The 24,956-nt window shown below is 35.7% G+C and overlaps 1 protein-coding gene and 1 long non-coding RNA gene across 2 annotated transcripts in view; one reads left to right on the top strand and one right to left on the bottom strand.

Annotated features, from left to right (window-relative positions):
* SUN3 (Sad1 and UNC84 domain containing 3) overlaps window positions 1–24,956 on the top strand; it is a 39,011-nt gene that overhangs the window by 13,546 nt on the left and 509 nt on the right. Inside the window, exons 3-12 of the mRNA XM_034416435.2 lie at window positions 5,546–5,643; window positions 7,655–7,745; window positions 9,991–10,046; window positions 15,637–15,719; window positions 17,660–17,688; window positions 18,305–18,476; window positions 18,878–18,962; window positions 19,929–20,044; window positions 20,658–20,825; window positions 23,675–23,767. Of these exons, the coding sequence (XP_034272326.1) occupies window positions 5,546–5,643; window positions 7,655–7,745; window positions 9,991–10,046; window positions 15,637–15,719; window positions 17,660–17,688; window positions 18,305–18,476; window positions 18,878–18,962; window positions 19,929–20,044; window positions 20,658–20,825; window positions 23,675–23,767 (991 nt within the window). The remainder of the gene's footprint in view (window positions 1–5,545; window positions 5,644–7,654; window positions 7,746–9,990; window positions 10,047–15,636; window positions 15,720–17,659; window positions 17,689–18,304; window positions 18,477–18,877; window positions 18,963–19,928; window positions 20,045–20,657; window positions 20,826–23,674; window positions 23,768–24,956) is intronic.
* On the bottom strand, window positions 7,924–22,044 carry LOC148114144 (uncharacterized). Its single transcript, XR_015733883.1, has 3 exons — window positions 21,822–22,044; window positions 15,648–15,727; window positions 7,924–8,470 (listed from the first exon to the last, which is right to left on the bottom strand). It is a non-coding gene; the product is annotated as an uncharacterized LOC148114144 (long non-coding RNA).

The raw sequence follows: 24,956 nt of genomic DNA on the forward strand, positions 1-24,956 counted from the left end.
ATACATGATTGGCTCATCTCTTGCCATACTATAGAGGATATCCTTTACCTTCTTCCTTGCGAATCTTATATGCACCTCCCTTGGCAATTTATTTCTTCGTGCATAATTTGTCTGGACCCTATACGCCTCGTCAATTTCCTTTATAGTGTCCAATTTATCTTGTTGCAACACCTCAGCAATTAATTCTGCCATCACCTGGCACAGATCTTCTTCCTTATCTTCCGCAATGTTTTGGAAACGGAGGTAAAAGGAGGCTCGATCCATTTCCAATTGGGTAATTGAGTCTGCCAATTCCCTGTTCTGTTCCATCAGTTTTTGGTCAACCGTATCTAATTTTTTTTCCTGTTGTTTCATTTTAACTTCCATCTTTTTAATCTTCTGTGTATTAGTTTGTATCGATTCCTGTATGCCAATCATTTTTTGATCTAATGCCCTAATATCTGTCTTCAATTCAGTATGGTTACTAGACATTTTTTCTTGTAACATAATCATCGTGTCCTGTATTGCTGTCAATGTTGATTGCATTGCTTGCATTGTGGGTAGCATTCCTGATTTCTCCATTTTAGAGAAACCTTCAGTCAATTTCTGTGTAGCAGGTGATGTCGTTGTGATCGTGGGGTTTGAGGATGTTTTCTTTCCTGTTTTTGTCACCGTGGATGAGAAGCTCATCATCTCTTTTAATACCTCTTTCTGTTTTCTTGTTATATTTTCAATGTTTTTCCAAATTGTCATCCACCAATATTTAACTGCCTCTATCAAATGAATTTATATTATATCGTTCCCTTCCATTCCACTATTCAATATTGTTTAGTAATACAACGAATCAATAATTCAAATTTTTATCTGTTGCACAAACCTATCTTGTAATAAATCACCTATTAATCAATTAATAGTTAAACTAATTTGAACTAAGATAACCCTCTCACCAGGGCCGGATTTTCCTATAGGCTAACTAGGCTTCAGCCTAGGGCCTCAAGATCAAGAGTGGGCCTCAAGATCAAGAGGGGCCTACATTCAAATTGTTAGCAAAATTAAAATTACACTTTCACTATAGGTGAAAGGGCCTCATAAGTGGAATAGCCTAGGGCCTCTTTTCATCTAAATCCGGCCCTGCCTCTCACCTGCTACCACTACTTAAGCAAATTATCTTTACCTACTCTTATTTAACACTTAAGCACTGATGACTTTCTAATATATCTTAAGCAATCTAAGTACACATATAGATAATTAATTATGCAATCTCAATATTCAATATTTTAAGTTATAAAAAGCTAATCAAAATTAAGAATCAATAATTGAAAGAAGAGAGGAGGAGAAGAAAGGGAAAGATCCAATTATAGAATATAAAAGGTTATAGCGTATATAAATTCCTTAATAAAAAAAACTGAAAAGTACTTAATAAATTTTAAATAAGTTCACAATTAATTTAGATTATCTAAAATGGAATATGTAATATATATAATATTAATATAGATATATACTTGTAGATATATAAATTTTCTAATGTTTTTTTTTCTTTGTTGTTGTTATTTGCCCAACTCGTTGATTGATTAATTGCTCAATACCTTCTCTCAGTCATAAAAGAGCAAAGGGGAAAAGCAACCAAAGATATAAAAAAATTCTTTTACAATGATGCAGCAGGCACGCTTTGCTGTATAACCTGCATAGCGTTGCTCTTAAATTCAATCACTCTCCATTTGCATTGTCATTCAGATTTCATCAGCCATAAATCTTCCCCAAGTGCTCCTTCTCAGTCTCTCAGCTCAAAACAGTCTTATTATTAGTCCTGACAGCTACTGCACTTCCAAAATCCAGTTCCTTTGTTCAATTAGTCTATTCCACACTCTTAACTTTCCAGAGTTTGTTTGCTCGAAACAAAGTATCAATCCAATCCACTGAAGGCTTCGTCTCCCTTTCTAAAAGTATCCTCAATCTCGCCAGCACGTCTGCGATTTCATCTCCCACCAATCTCCTCCAACCTCACAATCGCCGCCAATTCCTTCCAGGATCCTTCTTATCCGACGCAGCCAGCACAATCCAATTGAACTCACTCCGAGCGTGTTTAAGGGAGAGTAGTACGAATGATCATAGGCACCAACTTCACCGAAATCCTCTTGCTTCCTGTCTTTTGTTGGCTATCACAGCTTCAAGTCTGCCATTTAAAGCAGACGCGCCGCGTTAGTTTGACAGCGGTAGTCAGTCCAGCAGAGAGTGCTTGCTCCTCACCGCTCTGCCTGCTGACACCCCGCTATCGTCCGCGGAGCTCTCCGAGCTCCCACGCCTCGAAGGGACCCCAAAACGCGACAAAAAAGTGGTGCTGCAAGCAGCGATCGCTGTCACAGCGCCATTTCGCTGGGATTCACCAACCGGAAGTCCGGTAGGAATACTTTTCTATGAAAAATGTGCAAGAGGGATTGGAAGGTCTCTTAAGATTTTGGATGAAACTTGAACCTCTGAAGAGTGATATCAATCAATATTTGTGAATAAAGTTTTCAATAAGCTAGTATGCAGAATACCTTTGCCTGAAGCTTCATCTCTGACACCCAATAAAAAGAGAATTGAATCCAGAAACACTTCTTAACAAACAATAAATAGTATGATCTTAGTAATATGTGTGAAACCAGCCATTGTGATATGCAACAAATAGAAGTTAAAATAGAAAATGATTACATGATTATCTGTTACATTTAGGGGACTTTAAATCCATACTGTACCTATGGAGTCCTTGTAGATTTTAGTCCGCTAGTTGTTGCTGAATATAGGGGGCGGTGCTCATCTCCATTTCAAAGCCATTGAGCCAATGCTGTCCGAAGACATTTCAATGGTTATGTGGCCAGTATGATGTTATGGAGCACCGTTGCTTTCCCACCAAATTGTAACATTCATTTACTCATATTATAGTTGGAGTTGGGACAAGGATGAGAGCTCACCACATCGTGTGGCACTCAGGTCTCAAACCTGAGCTGCCAGCTTTCCAGCAAATATGCCCAGTATCTTAACTGCTGAGCTACCATGCCACCCTACTGTATTTATGGCTAGATCACATTTCTAGGATTTGAACAGCTAATCATGAATATCTGACTTGTTTATATTTAGTGTCAATGCATTATTTATCACTCAATCCATTATGGTATGTAGATAGCCATTAAGGAAGCATAGCCATTTCATGATGAGTGGTATCAGAAAAATAGATTTCAATATTGTTAACATATTAATTGCATCCTAATGCAAAGTTTATGGATACACTCCTCCAGCATCTCCATGAAGATCAGACTTCCTTGAAGTGGTCACCTCTACGATTCAATGCACCTATCCGTTATTGTTTTGTTGTTACTATTAAAGTATATTATTATTAAAGTATATTTATTAAACTATTTGCATACAGTGTTTGGGGAAGATGAACAATCTGAAACTTCATGAAGGGTTGATGTGACAATGAGTTGGAGGGCTCATGTTGATAGATATTAAGTGTTGGAATGTAGTCTGCAGGCATGCCTATTTGAGAGGTTGGCTAAGAATTAGAATTTATTCTACAGTATTTCAGATAATCTAAAATGTACTGTTGCTTATGGTACTGAAAGTTACTAAGATATTTAGTGATTATACATGATATCTAGTTATTGTAGAGAAACATTAGTAATAATATCCTCTAAAACAATTTGTGATAGATTTATAGTTAACCTAGTTAACCTGTATTCTGCAGGTATGGCTATTTGAGTGATTGGCTAAGAATCAGAACCTATTATACAGTATTTTAGATAATCCAACATGTACTGTTGCTTATGGTACTGAAAATTACTAAGATATCTAGTAATTCTACATGATATATAGTTATTGTAGAGAAACATTAGTAATCTCCTCTAAAACATTATTATTATTATTATTATTAAAAATTTGGCCTTTATGTTAAAAACTACAAATACCCTATTAAAATTCATATTCTAAGCCAGCCCGGCCTGTTGAAACAAAAGAGACTTAAGGGCACGGCGAAAGGTACGTAGGTTGGGGATCATGCGAATCTCCGGGGACAGGTGATTCCAGAGGGCAGGTGCCCCCAGAGAGAAGGCTCTCCCCCTGGGTGTCGCCAGTCGACATTGTTTGGTCGACGGCACCCTGAGGAGTCCCTCTCTGTGGGAGTGTATTGGCCGGTGGGAGGCTATCGGTGGCAGAAGGCTATCTCGTACATACCCAGGTCCTAAGCCATGGAGCACTTTAAAGGTGGTAACCAACACCTTGAATCGCACCCGGAAGACCACTGGGAGCCAGTGCAGCTCGCACAGGAGAGGTGTTACATAGGTGCGCTGAGTCGCCCCCATAATCACTCACGCGGCCGCATTCTGGACCAGTTGAAGCCTCCGAGTGCTCTTCAAAGGGAGACCCATGTAGAGAGTGTTACAGTAGTCCAGACGGGACGTGATGAGGGCATGAGTGACCGTGCGCAAGGCATCCCGGTCCAGAAAGGGACGCAACTGGTGGATCAGGCGAACCTGATAAAAAGCTCCCCTAGCCACAGCCGTCATATGATCTTCTAAAGACAGCCGTGCATCCAGGAGAACACCCAAGTTGTGAGCCCTCTCTGAGGGGGCCAAGATCTCGCCCCCAATAGTCAGCGATGGAGCCAGCTGGCTATATTGGGACGCCGGAAACCACAGCCACTCGGTCTTGGAAGGGTTGAGTCTGAGCTCGTTTCTCCCCATCCAGGTCCGCACGGCCTCCAGGCACCGGGACATCACGTCAAGGGCATCATTGGAGTGGTCCGGGGTAGAGATGTACTGCTGAGTATCATCAGCGTACTGATGGAACTTCACCCCAAAACCACGGATGATCTCACCCAGTGGCTTCACATAAATGTTGAACAGAAGGGGCGAGAGGATCAACCCTTGCGGCACCCCACAAACAAGGCACTTCGAATTTGCAATGGATTTAGTTAATCTACTTTAAACAGAGGAATCTGAATTTCTTAAGTATACTTTGGGAGAATAATTTATTTAAATCTTAAATCTTCATAGTATAGGAAAGCTCTTAATTTTTATCAGATATTGCAAAAAAGAAAAGAAGTTAAGATTTCATTTAAACAATATATTGTTAAGGAGGTGAGAATTGTCAGAGGGAAAAAAATCAAACTGTAGAATAAGATAATTGGGTAATTTAATCATATATATTCTGATTTCAGCCTACAATAGAAGTCAGGCATGAGACTGAACTATATGCAGGAATCAACTTTAAATATCTAACAATATAGATTTTCAACAGGAGGTATCTGTGTATATTCATTCAGTGACATGTTCTTCGATGTAATACTGGCTTTGTTACAGGTCCCATGTATAAAAGCAGTATTTTTGACAGATAGAGACTAAAGACAAGCAATAACTGATCATAATCTTTGTGCAATCTTAGATCCTTCATGAGTAATAACTTGTATAACATAACTATATGTTGTTGGCCCCCAAATGCTGAATTAAGTAGATTTTTTTCAGTCTGATTAATCTGGAAAACCTTATGCTTTTATATTCTTTTGCAATATAAAGTTTTTTTCATTCCATAGTTTACGTCAGGGGCAAAAATTATCTTGCAGCTGTACGGACAGCCATCCTCTCTTCAGTCATAATCGAAAAAATGCACAATTTCCATGCCCAGCCAAAAGTAAGTTCTTATAATTTGGATCTGGACTTTTTTCTTAAGATTGGATTCACTGAAACTAATGGAATTAATTTTTTGAAATTGATGAATCTACTACAGGAAGATTTGTGAACCTAAACAAAAGTTGAATTAACTTTGACAAAAATGTTTTGCTTACCAATAAAAAAGACAAAAGAAAAATAACAAAATTACTAAGCCAATTTAATTAACATCTGAATTTATGCTATAATTTGAAATATTCTATAGGAAAGGTCAAGAATTACGGTACTTTTGTGTTTTCCCTTCCAAAAACCTGGGCTGAGTTAACATGCTCCAGTTTCATCCATATGTAATATCACTTAATAAGAACTAGAAAGCCTATTTCTCTATCACAGCATTGACATATATTGGGTTAATGGGAGTGACAGATCCTTTGGTTGTCTTTTGTTCGTTATTTTTCTTCCGGCATTTGGATGATATTATTGTTGTATTGTATGAGTACTATATTGGCCTCTACATGCCAGAGTAAAGCCACCTTTAATGCTTATGAGAGATATGTCTAACTCTTAATATCAGCAGTGATAGCATGTGGCCTATGGTTAAGATGTGGGCCACATGTCTTTCACAGAATGTTTTCATATAGCAAGTTCTGTTCAATAGATTATTGTGTTGAATCACTGACAGGAAACTGCTTGTGACTGCTTCTAGATTACCTTGTTTTTTGAATTCTGCAAACAATCTAATTAAAAAACACTGCTGAGTTTTAATATATGTTAACGATGTAGTTTGTTGTACAGTTAAAGCCATGTATGTATGTGTGTACGTTCCTATCTATCTATCTATCTATCTATCTATCTATCTATCTATCTATCAAATTAGTATGCCACCCATCTTGTCCAAAGTGACTCTAGGTGGTTCATAGGCATTGAATCAATGCAGAATAAAAAATATCAAACAATAAAGAAAGGTCTTTAATTGAAAGATTCAATTAAAATAAAACTAAGGATGGAGATAGAGGGAGCAAAATGCCTCACACCCATTAGGACCCCAGGCTAGTTGATATAACTACATCTTCAAGGCCTTTTGAAAGGTCAAAAGGGTGGGATTGGATCTGATCTCGAGGCAAGATGTTTCAAAGAGTGGGAGTCATGGCAGTTAAGGGTCTTCTTCAGCTGAAATTCCTTGGCTGACAAGGTCTGTAGCATATCCCTTCTGCTGACACATGTGAGGAAGGTAATTCTATCAGTTTGAGCCAAATTCTCAAATATGCTGGACTATGAAGGTTTTAAAGATGATAGCCAACACATTGAATTGGACCTGGAAGCAAATTGGCAGCCAGTGTAGCTGTGTTCTGCACCAAATGAACTTTTGGATTTTTTTCAAGGGTAGCCCCATGTAAAATGAATTGCACTAGTCCATGCATGAGATGACAGTGACTTGAGTGATTGACTGCAGATTGCGCACTGGATGTCTCTGGGGTAGCACAATCTAATCCAGAACTAAAGAATTTAGACAAGCTGAATATGTGTTCTAATATCGTGAGCTAGTTATGTGGTGCCTTAGCTATTGTATTACAATTATTTTTAATTATATTTATTTGGTTTATAGCAGAGGTGGATTTCACTTACCTTTGCTACTGGTTCACGCATGCTTGCTTTGCTTTTACACACACCATTTCTGCGCATGCTCAGATCGTATTTGATGATGTCCGGCTGGGTGGGCAGAGCCTCCCACCGTTGCTACTACCGGTTCACTCAAACCGGGGCGAACCAGTAGCAACTCACCACTGGTTTATCGGAATTTTATTATATTGCTTTTCTATTGTCTATTGCTTGTAAGCTGTCCAGAGCTGTTTAAGATGGGCATCCAAAATTTGTTCTAAACAAATAAGTAAAACTATTTTTCCTTCCAAACTTGCCAGTTATTGTGCTCTAGCAAAGAAACCTTGTACACTAAATAAATAATCATGTGGAACTGAGGTCGTTCTAATCATATATTGTATTGTTTGATTGTATCCTTCTATGTATTTTTCTAGGAAGTATGCTCAGACTCATCTATAATTTGATAGTTCTAAGCCTAATAACTCCATTCTGCTTAGCGAAAAAACTCTTCTGTTTTATATCAAGGTAAACTGGATCAGGAATCTTTTTAATTTGCATTTGTTAGCAATCTTATGCTATTTTTCAAGTCCTGTTTTCACCTCTACTTTTGGAAATCCAAAAATCACATCAGTAGTAATTTCAGAACTGATTTTCATTTTTCTTTTAATATTAATAAAAACACTATCAAGAATAAATCTGAATATAATTTAAGGATATTTATTTGTATTCCATGTTATTTGATTCTTGGAAGGAAATAGTTTCTTAAAATTTCTTTGAAACATATAGTATAATTTTCTAAACAGATAGGACTAAACAGTTAACATTATCACTATAAGTGAATAGTCACCATTTTTTTCTCAGTTAAGGATGAATGGATGGGTATCACCTGTTAGTAAGGAAAGGTCTTTTCTTTGAACAGGAATTGTGATTTGCTTTTTTATATTAGAGGAAAGTTTCCATTAATGCTCACCATTATCCTTGTGCTTTCAACCATGCCAAACCTTATGCTGGAAAGCTACCTTAGTACATAGGTGCCATTTCTGGTCCAGCTGGCTACACTGAACAATTTGTGAATCATGAATATTCAAAGAAAATTACTGCTAAGGCAGGAAGTTGTTATTATTATTATTATCTCTATTATTATTATTATTATTCTAAGCACATTGGGCTACAAGTGTACTTCACAGTTTTCAGTCCGCAGCTACAGTCTCTGCATCCTTCCATTTAAGGTTGATGTTCTTCAGATCTTCCTGAAATACATATGTACAAGAAAGTAAGGAAGTGCATATATACAAAGAAAGCATTGGGCTACTGCCAGTCACTTTAAAAAAAAAAAGTAAGAATAGCTGTAGACATCTGTCTGAAATCCAAGGGAAAGGAATTATGGAGACTCAGCTTTGCTTTTAATGCACCAATTTACTTTTTTATGCTGTTTTTAAATTATACTATGGAAGGTAAAAAGTGAAATAGAAAGATGATAGCTACAACCAAAAAGGTACCATATTGGAGACCCTAGTATTAGTAATATTTTTTAATCAATTGGGCCATTTAAAATATCAGTATAGTTACATAGATGCCCACTACAAAGAAAGCCCAATAAGCCTGATTACTCAGTATTTATTGCTTTGCACAAGAACTTCGCTCTTGGACAGACCCTTTGGGAGCTGAAATTCAGTTGCCACAATTGGGAAATAATGCTCTAAAGAATTCAGGATTCCTTTTTTCTTAATTAGCAATTAGCACAAAGATGTTGTATTGGTGGCACACATCTTCATGAACACATAGAGCCAGATTTTTAAAATAAAGCTATCAGATACAGGTCATCTGCATCTGATAGCTTTATTTTAAAGCTAGATAAAAAATCTAGATAAGCACTAGAAAACAGCAAATATATTTTTATACCCAGATATAGTAATCCTTATTATAAAAGTACAAAGTTTATTTCTGATTTAAACATTCAGCTAAAGTAAAATTTAATTCTGTAACCAAAACTAGAACTTGTCGGCTTTGGGTAGCTGCAGGTTAGCAGAGATTCTTTCCAAATGCACTATGATTATTTACCAAGATTTATTCAGAGGATGGGAATGAGTTATAAAATTTCATTAACTGAACTGCTTCTCATTTAAAATGAATATAAGACCATATGCAATAGAATGGAGACTTTTGATTTTCTTTCTAATAAATTTTACCTGTGATGCAGAAAGGCAGAGAACATATCTGATATCTTTTCACAGATATCAGTGATCGTTGCAGTCACCTGTTTATGTACAGGTAGTCCTCGACTTAAAACAATTTGTCCATTTAAAGTTACAATGACACTGAAAAAAGTGACATGACCAATTTTCATACAACCATTGCAGCATCTTCCTGGTCACATGATCAAATCTGGATGCTTGACAACTGGCTCATATTTTTATCGGTTGCAGCATCCTGTGAGCTTCTAACAAGCAAAGTAAATGGGAAAACAAGATTCACTGTGTTACTAACTTACAACTGCAGTGATTCATTTAACAACTATGAAAGAAAGATTGTAAAATGGGGCAAAATTTACTTAACAAATGTCTCATTTAGCAATTTCAGTTGTGGCTGTAGGTTGAGGACTACCTGTTATAGTCTCTTGAATCTTTTTATTCTGGAAACTCTATTCTACAGAACCAATTAAGTAAACAGAAGATTGAGATAGAATATCAGAATTGGATTTTAAGGATATGGGACCAAATAATGGTGAGATTAATTCTTGATTTTTCTTGATGTTTTCTGTTGTTTTTAGCGGGAGCTATACTCAGAAAATTGTTGCTTGGGTGTCCCTATTCCTGTTGTTTTTTGGTAAGCTTATAATTATGTTATCTTATATTTAGATTTATACTGTACTATATTTATTATATCATATTATATCATTATTCTAACATCATTATCACATATAAAATACAAATGACAACAAGAAAATAGGGAAATAGGTGAAGCTAGGCAAAATCACATCAGATACTTATACAATTAGCACAGGAGCCCCCCAGGGCTGTGTGTTCTCTCCACTTGTCTTCTCTCTATATACCACAGAGGGATCTTTTGACTCTGTTAAAGTACTGAAGTTTGCAGATGATACAACAGTGATTGATTTCATTCGAGACAACAATAAATTTGCATACAGACGGGAGGTTGAACAACTAGCCTTTTGGTGCAACCAGAACAATCTTGAACTGAATTCACTCAAAACTGTTGAAATGGTGGTAGATTTTAGGAGAAACCCTCCTATACTACCACCTCTTACAATACTAGACAACACAATATTAACAGTAGAATCCTTCAAGTATTCAATTCATGCTTATACATATATATTATCTAATATGTACTTGACAAATAAATAAATAAATAAAAGTTTCTAGGTTCTATTCTATCTCAAGACTTAAAATGGATACCTAACATCAAAAACATCATCAAAAAAGCACAACAAAGCATGTTCTTTCTGCTCAGAAAGCTCAAACTGCCCAAAGAGCTGCTGATTCAGTTCTACAGAGGAATTATTGAGTTTGTCATCTGCACCTTTATAACTGTCTGGTTTGGCTCTGCAACCATACAAGACAGACACAAACTTCAATGGATAATTAGAACTGCAGAAAAAACAATTGCTGCCAACCTATCTTCCATTGAGGACCTGTATACTGCACGAGTCTAAAAGAGGGCTGTGAAAATATCTACAGATCCAGGACATCAATTGTTTCAACTTCTACTCTCAAAATGATGCTATAGAGCACTGCACACCAGAACAACTAGACACAAGGACAGTTTTTCCCAAATGCCATCATTCTGCTAAAGAATTAATTCCCACAACACTGTCAAATCATTTACTAAGACTATTACTATTCTTCTCATCCTTCCTAGTATCTATCTCTTCCCACTTATGGCTATAACCATGGTGCTTATATCTTTACAATTTACCATATTTTCCGGCGTAAAAGACGACTGGGCATATAAGACGACCTCTGACTTTTCCTGTTAAAATATAGGGTTTGGGCTATACTCGCCGTATAAGACTACGCCTCTTCCAACGCACACCAAATTAAAATAAAATAAAATAAATAAATAAATAAAATAAAATTAATAAAAATACACAGACACAACACAACACAACTGGCTCACCCACAATGTAAAAGCAGCTGTGCTAGACCCAAAATGGCCCCTGCAACAAGCAGGAACCTCGCAGAGCCACAAAAAGTCCCAAAAACCAACTTTCACACTTTACACACACAAAATTCCACATACAGCTTTGTGAGATTTTGTGCATTTGTGTAGTTAGAGTGAAACACTACAGAAACACACAAAATCTCAGAAAGCTGCACAAATATTATTTTTATTTTTATATAAAAGCAGCTAAATTTAAAACTTCCTAAACTTTAAATAGCTAGGCCTAAAAAAAGAACAACTAAAAAAAAACTCCAATTAACTATTTTTTTTAAAGCTCCCAAAGGAGAAAAAAACTTATCCAATAGAACAGGGGTCTCCAACCTTGGCAACTTTAAGACTTGTAGGCTTCAACTCCAGAATTCCTCAGCCAGCTTTGCTTTGCTGGCTGAGGAATTCTGGGAGTTGAAGTCCATAACTCCCTGCCTGCTTGATTGCAGGCAGGGAGATTCAGTTGCTTGCTGATGCAATGGATTGCAGGCAAGCGAAGCAAGGCAAGCGTTGCGACTAGCAGCTAAGGTAAGCAAGCTGGAGGAGGGGGGGGAGGATTTTTGCTACTGATTAGCAGGCAACTCAACTGGGATCCCCAGAGCTTGGATCGTCAGAGCCATGTAAAAGAAAACACTTTTTCTCTTTTAAATGGCTCTGGCGATCCAAGCTGAGTTGCCTGATTAGCAGGCAACTCAGCTGGGATGGTCAGAGCTTGGCTCATCAGAGCCATTTAGGGCTCGTCAGAGCCTTTCGGGCTGGTCTGCCTGGTTACAGGAGAACGACACCCAGCGTATAAGATGACCCCCGACTTTTGAGAAGATTTGCATGTGTTAAAAAGTCGTCTTATATGCCGGAAAATACTGTATATTGTTTTATTGTTTCCTAGCATGATTTAGTTGCTTATTAGTATCCTATGACTATCACTAAGTGTTGTATCTTACGATTCTTGATGCATATATATATATATTTTTTTTTCTGAGAGGATATGCACCAAAGACAAATTCCTTGTGTGTCCAATCACACTTGGCCAATAAAGAATTCTATTCTATTCTATTCTATTCTATTCTATTCTATTCTATTCTATTCTATTCTATTCTATTCTATTCTATTCTTTTTTTAAAAAATTTATAAACTTTATTAAAACAGATATAAAACACATATAACACATATAACAAAAACATAAAAGTACATTATACAATAAACAATTATAAAGAATCAATCATTTGAAGCGTTTGTTTCGTAATGGTCTTTCAAGTAATACAGTTATGCTTATTCCCCTAAATCTTAACTTAATAGTTTTTGTTCTTTTTGCCTTTTCTCCCTCTCCACTCTTCTCCTCTCTAAGACTTCTGCTTTGATAATCTGTATATTATATATTTGGATTATACCTTTGCTTTCTGGGTTTCTCTCTGTAGGTTTATTTGCCCATAAGAAAATATTTGTATACACACTTGTATTTCTATTCTATCTGACTTCTAGTTATATTTCTTCCGTAGTAGCCGTATGCCATTGATACCATTTATTCCAAACTTTATAAAATTCTGTGTCTTCTTTTTCCTTTAGCTCTTTTGTCAGCCTGTCCATTTCAGCACATTGTGTAATTTTATCTATTATTTCTTCTTCCGTTGGGGTTTTTTCCGGTTTCCAATTTTTGGCTTATATTATCCTCGCTGCCGTTAAAATATGTATTAACAAGTATTTTATTTCTTTGGGGTAAGTTTTTGTGAAAATTCCTAACAAAAAAGTTTCGGGTTTCTTATCTATTTGTAATTTAGTGATTTGTTCTAGCCATTTCTTAATATTGGATCAAAATTTCTTTGCCGCCGGGCATGTCCACCATAGATGGTAAAAGGTGCCTTGTGGATTTTTGCATTTCCAACACACTGAACTGTTTTTCAGGTTTATTTTGGCCAATCTTGTAGGTGACATATGCCACCTGTAAAACATCTTTAGCTGGTTCTCCTTGTATGCCACCGCCAATGTTGTTTTGCGTTCAATTGCCAGAATTCTTCCCATGTCTCTAATTCTATTGAGTATTTAAAGTTTTGCATCCATTTAATCATCATGTTTTTAACTATTTCCTCCTCCATCTTATATCTTAGCAAGAATTTGTAAATTTTACTAATTAGTTTCTCTCCAGAATCTAATATAATTTTATCTAGTTCCTGTTTTTCTTTACATATTTCATACGTTTTTATATTTTTTTATGTTTCGATTGTATCTGTGAGAAGGTCCACCAATCAATTTCTCTATTTAACTCTGTTTCCAATTGTTGTTTGGATTTCAGTTTTCCTTGATGGTCAATTAGGTCTTTATATCTAATTATATTTTTGGGTTCTATAAGGTTTGGATGTTTTAAGGCTTCTGAAGAATCGGGATCGGGATTTTTGTATATTGTTGTTTTTTAATTTTTAACCAAATTAGTAGTAAAGCATTTCTAAGTGTATGTCTTTTAAAATATGTATGTGATTTATACTTTTCATCCCATAAAAAGGAATGCCAGCCCGTTTGTAGGTCGTGGCCTTCAATAGATAATATTCTGCTGTTATTCAATTCCATCCAGTCTTTAACCCATACTAGTCCCGCCGCTTGGTAATAAAATTCCCAATCCGGGAGTGCTGTTCCTCCTCTTTCCTTGGAGTCCTCGAGTAATTTTAATTTTATTTGTGGACGTTTCCCCTGCCATATAAATTTAGAAATCATCTTGTTTAAGCTCACAAAAAAGTTTTTTTCTAATTTTATTGGGGCAACTTGGAACAGATACAGCAATTTTGGTAGTGTATTCATTTTGATAGTGGAAATTCTTCCCATAAATGAGATTTGTAAGTTTTTCCAATTGTCCAGGTCTTTTTTTTATCTGTATTATTAATTTGTCATAATTATTTTCTTTTATAGAGGAGGTTCTTGGTGACAGCCAGATACCTAAATATTTAATTTTATTGGTCGCTTGAATTTGTATACTATTCTCCATTTTTATCTCCTGAGTTTTTGTCAGGTTTTAACTAATAATTTTGATTTATTTCTATTTATCTTTAAACTGGCCACCTCTCCATAATCTTCTATTTTCTTAAGCAGTTTTGGTACTACTTCTAACGGTTCCTCTGCTATGAGTACAAGATCGTCGGCAAAAGCCTGGGTCTTGTATTCTTCTCATCTCACTTTTAGTCCTTTAATTTCTTGGTCCTCCCTAATTTTTTTTTAACAAGATCTCCAAAGATAGAATGTATAGTAAAGGGAAGAGTGGACAGCCTTGTCTGACCCCTTTTGTTATATCAAATTGGTCTGTCATATCATCATTCAAAATTACCTTCGCTGTTTGTTTTGTGTAAATTTCTCCTATAATGTTTTCCAAATTTGGTCCAAATTGCATACTCTTTAACTGTTCTTTTAGGAATTTACAATTTAAATTATCGAATGCTTTATGGGCATCAAGGAAAACCAGCGCAGATTGTTTCTCCAGGTGGCCTTCATAATATTCAAGTGCATTTATTATCACTCATATTGTTCTTAATTTGGCAGCCCGGTAGGATTCTATTCTATTCTGTTCTGTTCTGTTCTGTTCTGTTCTGTTCTAGAATAGAATAGAATAGAATAGAATAGAATAGAATAGGGGAGAGAAAAGAGGTGAAAAGAGAAATGTTGGAGAAGAAAAAAGGGAAGCAAGAAAAGCCTTAACTTTCTACATTTTTCAGGACAGTAGAATAAAAATAATAAGATATAGGCTCAACTTTTTATTGTTACATACATAATATATACTATTAATTTCTGCAATTACAAATTTATCTGATTAGTAAATTCCAAAATCAGATATATATTTTTTTGGCCTCAAGGACAAAATATAGAAGCAGTTTCCAAATAGAAACAAAACTGGATATATTTTTTCTTTAATTAAAGCAGGTAGCCATTTCTGCTAACCCCATCAGTTTTGTATCCATTCTTCCATTGTTGGGATTGTTGTATCTTTCCATTGTTTCTGTATAAAGAATTCTCCCTGGAGTCAGCATATAACAAAGTTCCACATTTGTTTGAAAGTTCCTTGTGTAATAGTCAATCAATCAATCAATCAACCAGAAAAGAGCTGGAAGTTAAAAAAAAATTAAAAATATTGATCAAACAATATGAAGAATTAGATAATTTACTCATTTTAGATTTCAGCTGAAATAGATATATGTAATACCAAAGTTAATTTGCTGCAGAGGAAGGTTGAAATCAACTAAATCGAAAATTTAAAAAACATTTTTAATAGGTGCTACTTACCTGGGACTGCTTGATGGAAACTGGCTGTCTGGAGATGAATGGAAAGCCTGCTCTATTTGTGATCTCATCCAGGTGATTTCCTATTATTTAATTATTTAGTAATCTTTGTTACCAACAGATCCAAAATGTGTACAGTATTGTATGCATTATAGTTATCTATAACAATAATTAATTGTATTTCTTACAGTGTATTTTTCTTTTTCTTTTGAGTAAGATTGACTCCTAGCAGCTACCTGAAGATTTTGCAGATTCTTAGGCAGTAGTTCTTAAAAGTGGTTTGATATTGCTGTGTTCCTGGAGCTGAGATAGAATGACTGGTCCAGGGTCACCCAATTGGCTTTCATACCTAAGGCAGGACTAGAACTCAGATTTTCCTGCTTCTAGTCCAGTACCTTCACTATCAGATTAGATCACATTCAGTGGGCTTCAGCAGCTAATTTTTTCAGCCCTCAGTGACCTACCAATCATGTTGCAACTCTGAGTACTACAAATGCTAAAAATCACTATCATTTCCCATTATTTTTCAGAAGACAAACATAACAACTATTAAAATAGCCTTGATGAAAATAAATCAGGGAGAACCCTACCCACATCCTAGGAATAAAGGAGAAAATTGCTTATATCCTATGTGCCATTGCTTTTGTGTCATTGCTCAACCAGCACAGCCACCATTCCAAAATTGGCCGTTCCTGATTTAGAGGCATTAGGGTGCATTACTTAATATTATGGTATTCAAACTTATGTTGCTGCTACTTTTCTGATTCTGTATCTATTTAAAGGCTATGAAGTTAATGCCAAGAACATTTTTATCAGACTTTTTTTTAATCAGATGAGTATTAATGGGAATAAGTAGTCATATCAACCTTATTTAAAAGATGATTTATTTCTAGATCAACCAACATTTGGGAATTTATTTACAGCAACTTTAAAAACATTAAGTGTGTTGGGAGAATGTTATATCTGCTCTACATTGGCGTGAACCATAATTTTGGGTTGTAAATATGTCCGAACACTTGTTTAAAATTTTGAGTATCAGAAAAAAAAAATTCTTAGCTGATCCTGAATGTCTATGGAGATACTCAGTCATCCAGGTCATGGTTGTCCCAAACGTGTTTTTTCAAGAGGCAGTTGGACTTTCTGGTTTTTCTTTGAAGATGTTTTGTTTCTCATCCAAGCTGAAGAAGTCCAATTGCCTCTTGAAAAAAGCACATTTATTTATTTATTTATTTATTTATTTATTTATTTATTTATTGGTTCAATTTATATGCCGCCCTTCTCCGGAGACTCAGGGTGGCTTACAATGCGTTAAGCAATAGCCTTCATACTTTTGTATATACCTGCTTAGTAGGGCTTTTGCCCCCCCCCCAAGCGGTGTTCCTTTTTATACAAAGTCAGCTTATTGCCCCCACAAACTGGGTCCTCATTTTACCTACCTCGGAAGGATGGAAGGCTGAGTCAACCTTGAGCCTAGTGATATTTGAACTTGCAGTAATTGCAGGCAGCTGGTGTTACTTACCAGCACTTTAATCTGCTGCACCACCAAGGGATTAGCTGATCCTGGTTATTAGGAAGATCAACTCCTAAGTACTTGAAAGGATTGCTTCTAGGGAATATTTGGCCTATATCCTGAACTGGAAAGCCATAAAGCGTCCCACAAAAAGGCAATGATGAACCATGCTGTGGCCAAAGCTTGATGAGGAGCTGAACTCAGCTTGAAAACTTCATCTCTTGGTAAAGGACTGAATGTATTGGTATTATCACCAATTAGCATTTATGTTCTCCCACATAATTAAAATGTTAATATTATATTCAAGTTGGTCCACCTCTATCCATAATAAACTTAAACAATTATGTAACGGTAGTTGCTCCCAAGCTATTTAAGTAGGCTTGTTCATAGGATTTTGATGTAACAAGGAGTATGAGAAGCTCATCTCAATTACACTTCCTATCTGCAGTTTAAAATAAACAATATGCATATTTTAATTTGGATTTATTTTTTCCTTGATGTATAGGGTGGAACCAAAGACCTGAGATCCTTAAAGTAAGAAAACATCAAAATTATTTTATGCTGATAATTTGCAAGTATCTCTACTGCTTGTGGAACAAAAAATACTTTTACACACAAACCAAGAATGACAGTTATATTAGCTCCCTACCAATGCTGTGATTATTAGAAAATCATTGTAACAATGGTTAAGTCACTGCTCGGGTTGAATAATTTCCCCCCTTTCTGCCTTATTCTTCATGACAATGCCATTGTGGTACTGCTTAATGGATGGCTTCAGTGTATCATTGACTTGTTTCCACTGGCTGAAGTTGCTTGCTCAAACCTGCCTGTTTAACTGTATAACAGCTGAGTGTTTCTGGGGCTATAGTTGGATAAAAAACCAGCATGAAATAAAGGACACCTTGTTTGTTCCTCTGTAGATGGATTCCAAGTTATTAAATGAACAGTGTTAAATTAATACTATGTTAAGGCAAGGACCAAGATTAGACATTCTCATAATGCAATCATATCAATGCAATATACAGATGAAATTTGTTTTCTAAATTTTCAGAATTGTTACTACTATATTTCATAGTTACTGAAATTAAATGACTATAGATTTAGTGAAGGATATGAAGAACATATCATTTCCCTTTATTATTTTTCCTAGGAAAGCTAATTACATTTTACAATCAAAAGCACTTCAACTACAATTTCTGAAGGAGCAGAAGCAAAAGCTGCAAATACAACTTCAAGATCTAAAACTGACTATGAACAATATTGCCTATAACACAGTTGGTCAAATACTAGAAGGATATGCAAGCAAAGGCATTACAAGATCAGTAAGAGATCTCATAAGATTTTATTGATAGAAATCATTTGTGCCAAACCAATATACCAAATTCACCAAATCAAATCCTGGCACGCTAGTAATCTTGTTCATGTTCTTTTACTTAGTCTTCCAGTTTGAGCCTACCTAACTGGCAACAGCACAATGAAGTCAAGCAAACTGAAGGCATGATGCATGGACTTTCCTATTCTGTATTTGTGTGTCATTTTTTATTACCTGTGCCACTTGTGGAGTAGCAATCCATGTCATAAGTGATATATGTGATGCAACATTTCTGGAAAGTTGCAATTAATGTTCGGGTTTATTTTTTTTTATCATTTCTGGCTCCTTTTCTAAATTTTCCCAAATTTATAGATGTAGCTTAATTTTAATTTTATCTTTTATCCATTACAGAGTATTGAAAAAATTCTTAAAAAATTAGAACAAAAGTTGGATGAAGATATTGTTCAGATGCCAGATTATGCACTCCAATCTACAGGTATTTGCAACAGATATACTCTAAACTATATAACTAGATTTTGAAAATTCCTACTATTCATATATAGTACAGCTTTATTTAGTATAAACTATAATGTGTGTTTGTTATTAAATTAAAAGAAATGTCAAAGTATTTCATGTAATTGTACTACTCCTTTTAATAATACGGTTTGTTAGTATCAATATCAACTACAATATCTGAAAAGTCTTCAAAAGCATTTTTGCACATATTTTAATATGCAAGTTCTAAGATGTTCACTATGAAATTGTGCAAGCGCACGTAAGTTGCAAATTGGTAGCAAAATTTCAAGCTTTCTTACTAAATGCTTATCCAAAAATATTCACAGCCACTTTCTTTTTAGACTTGCTCTTAAAAAAATGAGCTCTAGGAATATCCTGGAGCTTCAAATGTGATAGACAAAAGAGAACTGTAGCCCATTAAATATTTGTTTTTTTCTATTTTAGGCAGCCATAGCATTTCACTCAGAATAAATTCCAAGGTGGATATATTTTAGATGCAGCTAATAATTTTATGTCATCTGGTTGCACTTAAAATGTATAGTGGCTAGTTGTATAGACATATCTCTACAATGATAAACTAAACAACAATACCACCAATATCACCCTAATGTGGCTTTTAATGAACTGGATAAATATAAATATGCAATGCATTGCAAATGGCTTATTCCCCAGGGTACATTTTCTGTTATTCTTCATTGATGATAGCAGATGCAGTTCAATTACAGACATACTATAAGGAAAAAAGGGGGGAATCTCCCATCCCCAATATTATGTATTGGAGGAGTTTGCTAATTGTTTGTTATACATAAACTGTAACAGAGATTATATTTTCTTGACTCTCTTTGCTGTTAAATGGCATTAGTCTTGTATGCCAGAATTTTTTTCATATAATATTCTTTAAAATAGATAAATGATGAGATATTTAATTGTAATACAATGTTTCTAGGTGCCAGTATTGTTCAGTCCAGAACCACTAGAAGCTACCACTATCCTGATGGAAACTATTTCTGGATGTCATTCATTATATTCCCTTTTGTAAAACCACCAGACGTAATTCTTCAGGTATAAATAAACATAAAGTATTTGGGAGGCAGTGTTGAGCTTCAGGCTCCAGTGGCTGTAAAATGGAGAATATATTCCTTGAGATTTTACTGGCAAGTGTGGCTAGAATCTTCAGAGGCAAAGTGATACACTATGCAAACCAAAGGCAACTGTTTGTGCTCCAATCTTTAGAGTCATGTGTCTTGAATTCAGATTGGCGTTTTGACAAGCTGCTTTGTGATTGGTTCTTTTGCCCAATCCTGATTGCCATCTTTGGAATGCAAATTCTTGATTCTTGGTTTATGCTTGGTTCTAATTTATTTAGTTAGCCTATGGCATGGGTTCTAGTTGATTACAGTAGTTTGAACAGCTGAGCCTTGATTGGATTCTTGGAAGTTTCTGATTTGCCTGAACATTTATTAAAATTTTCTTTCTTTAATAGAAGTATTTCAAAGTATTCCAAGTGACATTCAAAACATATATAACACCTTATATAATAAATGCATTAATTAAACAGAACCTCAAACTATAGAAACCAAAATGAATAATTAAATCCTCTTTAATTGATTGAGTTACAGCATTTATACAGTAGAATGCTTAAATTATTCAGAACTTTCTCTGTATTCTCTTTAAGCCCAGTTACCACCTTGGAAATTGCTGGTCTTTTCCTGGAAGTCAAGCTGAAACTGTTATCAGACTAGCTAAGGAAATTATTCCAACAGCTGTTACAATACAACATATATCTAAGAAAATCTCCCCCACAGATGAGATCTCTAGCGCTCCCAAAGATTTTGCTATTTATGTAAGCATCATGTTCTAATTTATTTACTAAATTTGAGTAAAAATTAACATTCTTATGATTGTTATTCTTTAGGACTGAGAGATTGCTATCTATGTCAGATTGGGATCAGCTATCAAGAAGATGATTGTATTTGATAATTTCATTAAATATTTTTTTTACATCTGAATATGTTTTTATATGTATCCCAATATTCCAATTTTATATCCCAATATGGCACACATATGGGACATGGTGGCTCAGTGGCTAAGATGCTGAGCTTGTCGATAGAAAGGTCGGCAGTTCAGCGGTTCAAATCCCTAGTGCCGCGTAATGGGGTAAGCTCCTGTTACTTGTCCCAGCTTCTGCCAACCTAGCAGTTCGAAAGCACATAAAAAATGCAAGTAGAAAAATAGGGACCACCTTTGGTGGGAAGGTAACAGTGTTCCGTGTGCCTTTGGCATTTAATCATGCTGGCCACATGACCAAGGAGACGACTTCGGACAGCGTTGGCTCTTCGGCTTTGAAACAGAAATGAGCACTGCCCCCTAGAGTCGAGAATGACTAGCATGTATGTGTAAGGGGAACCTTTACCTTTACCTTATGGCACACATATTTTATTTTACATTTTATTATGTCATTAGACTAATGAACAAACCAACAAACATGATTTTAGGGCTAAATATGCTAATTTTCAAATTAACAATCTTGATTTCACCAATACAGGTAGTCCTCAAGTTATGAATGTAATGGAGCCTGTCAATTACATTCGTAACCCAAAGATTTGTAGAGTGATTTGCGTAATTTGACCGTAATCACTCCCTGCTTTTGCCCATCCATTTGATAATCAAATGTGCAGATCGTTAACTGAACATGTATCTCAGGGTAGGGAAGGCCATTGGGGCGATCTAGTGATGGAACAGGCCACCTGCTTAAGACCACCCAAGGCCTCCCCGACCCACTGAAATATCTCATGCTCCCCACAATTGCTTCTCCTCCCCCCAAGGCCAGGTCACTTACCTTGCAAAGATCTAGCAAGCTGTTTCCTTTCCAGCCTCTCTCTCTCCCAAGCTCCACTCGTACTGGCAAAGGATTTTTGCAAAGAGTTGCCAAAGCCAACAAGGGATGCAATCTCTCTGCAGGCTTCGGTAAGGAAATGGAAAACAGAGGGAAGGCCTGAAGGACCGAAGCCTTCCCTCTGTTTGCAAAGTCTTTTGCTGCAGATCTCATCCGGCCTCAATTTGCAGAGAACAGAGGCCTACACTAGTGCAAGATATCGCAAGATCAGTAGCACAAGATTTCACGCTACTGATCTCACATGATCCGACAGTACTTTAGGTCTTTGTTCTCTGCAAATGCACCCAAGGCCTGAAGCAATGAAGCAGGCAAAGAAACTGTGACAGAGAGATCTTCTCAAGATAAGTAAGTCTCCGCAGGTGGAGTACCTGTGAAGACCTGGCTGGGATGGGGGGTGGGGAATAGGCAGGGTGAATGTTGCAGCACCTCTGCCGTTGTTCATAAGTGTGAATGATAGCCATGGTGCTGCAACATTTGTAACTTTGGGACTGGGTCCTAAGTACTGGACAGAGTTAGGTCGTAACTTTGAATGGTTGCTAAGTGAACTATCATAACTCTGGGAATACTGTACTGTAATTGATTAGCTGAAAGAATTTCTAAACAGTTTGTTATAATTATAGAAGTTGCTTAATTATGATTGTTGGTTAGACACAACTGATTAACTTCATACAACATATTAAACTATAGCTCATATTTTACAAACGGCAGTGGCAAACCCATGTTATGGTACATAGACCTAACCAGCCAATACAAAAGCACATTTTGCAGTAAGTCTTATATTCAGAGATCTTGACAACCATAGACACAATCATAAAATCATAGGACTGGAAGATTCCAGGTTAGATCTCCCTCTAATGAGTTTTCACCCATTGCTTCTCGTCCTGCCCTCAGATACTATGGAAAATAAATTGATCCCCTCTTGCTGAAGTATAGTCCTTTGAAAGCTTGCATTCCTTCATCCTGTTTAACTTTATATAAAATCAATCAGGAAATAATTTATAATTTTGGCATGTAGTGCACTTAGCATATTAATAACTTAGTTCTACTGCTTCCTGCCATCTAACTATAAAAAAGAAAGAGCATCGCACAAAGTTAATTATGAGCTAGATGGAGAACAAAATAGAATCAAATTTAATTCTATGGATTTAACTATCTACTCTAAACTGCTTTAATTCATTAATTAGAGTGAATCTTATAGTGCTTTCTGACACAACATTGACAAAACAAATTGAAGGAGTTATCACTTTATATTGTTTGATTACAGTCAAATATCAAGCTATCTATTCTAAGAAAACTAATGTGTGAATGGCACAAAATATAATGAAAAAGTCCAATGGTCACTGAAGAGTTATTTTGTATATGTGCACATCTCTGTACGTATAGATACATAAAGGCATATAATGTACTCCAGTGCATTTCAGACTAAATTGGTCTTTCAAAGGCACTGTATAATTGCTCAGCCTATATTGGCATTTTTCAGGATAAAAGAACTATGTATGTTGCTGAAATATGTGAACTAAAAATAATAATTTTTTGCTTCATATTTCTGAATATTGTTGATGATAACTTTACAGGTAAATAATTGATTCTTTAATTAGGATATCAGTGGGTCATTAATAAATAGCCAGTAAGCCATACACCGTCTCATATTAGTGACTTAAAAATGCTTGTCCACAATTTGACGACCTACTTATGTTAAGATTTGATTCCAAAATAGATAAAATCTTTGTCTTTCTTCTATTATGGAATGCTCTATGATGTCATGATTGTTGGTAATAAATCCTTTGTTTCCAAAGGGACTAAAAACAGAAGAAGAGGAACAAGGAACTTTCTTGGGTCAGTTTACATATGACATGGAAGGATTCTTAATTCAAACATTCCAGTTGAAAGTATGTAGAAGTTGTTGGGAAATTTTAATAAATATTGCTGTTGATCAAGGGAACAATTATAGTAATCGATACAGTTAGCATAACTATATAACCATCATGATTTTCCATAAGAAAAAAAAGAAAAAGGATAGGATCTCTGGCTAGGTTAATTCCTTTTGACATTAAATCCCAATCTAGTGCTAAATGAATGAACAGTAAGATGCTTACTTGAAATGCCAGGTTTTTGTATTTTCCTCTTTTTTCCCTGGGTAGAAGAAGGAATTATTAGAACTTTACTTTGGCAGATTCTTATTTATTGGCAGATGAAAACCATCATAGCCACATAACATGTTATGGATCCACAATGTTTATCCATAGGCTTCTGAGTTTAAAATGCTGTTTTTTAACCATAAAGGCCTTTATGACTTGGTTCTTATTAGCTTCAGGATCATCCTCATGGAATCAACTCATTTAGTACATGCCATCATTAGTACCCCCATTTATTTAAAAAAACCCTGCATTTGGAGAAATTGTGGGCAAGGATTTGCAGACACATTATCGCAACACACATTTTGTTGCAGTCCCTGGATTACAGAATAGCTGTATCCTAAGGTCAGGACAATAGCCACACTCATGGTCTTTTGGAAATTAATCTAAACAAAGATTTTCTAGAGAAAATTCAGGGACGAGTGCACATTCTCTGCATTTATTATTATTGTTTTGGTTCTAATGTCTTATTTTACTACACTATCACAGGTAATCATAAAATGGGTAAATCGCACATTGACTCAATTTTTAAAACCTTTTTTGCAGCAGTCATTAAGCAAACACCATGGTTATTAAGCACCATGGTTAGGTGAACCCATTGTTTGTTACAGGTGGTTTTTGCCAGAAACCAAATGTAAATGCCAGTTTTCTGTAAAAATGTAAATTGACTGAAGGAAGCTGCAACAGCTAAAAATGCAGGCCAGTTTGTCAGTTCTCAAAATGCTGCCATGTGATCATGGTGTGTCAGCTGTTGGAACTCCAGGACTGGGTCATAAGTACTTTTTGGGGGTCCATTTTAATTTTGAATGATTGTGAAGCAACCAGTTTTAAGTTGAAGGCTACATACATAGGAGTGTATATAGATTACAAATGATACAGAAATAATTCAAACAAATAAACACTGTTTTAATTCAGACCATGAACTGTTAATTTAAAATTAGAA

This window comes from Pantherophis guttatus, chromosome 4 (assembly GCF_059756535.1).
Source record: "Pantherophis guttatus breed Tessera chromosome 4, ASM5975653v1, whole genome shotgun sequence".
NCBI lineage: Eukaryota > Metazoa > Chordata > Lepidosauria > Squamata > Colubridae > Pantherophis > Pantherophis guttatus.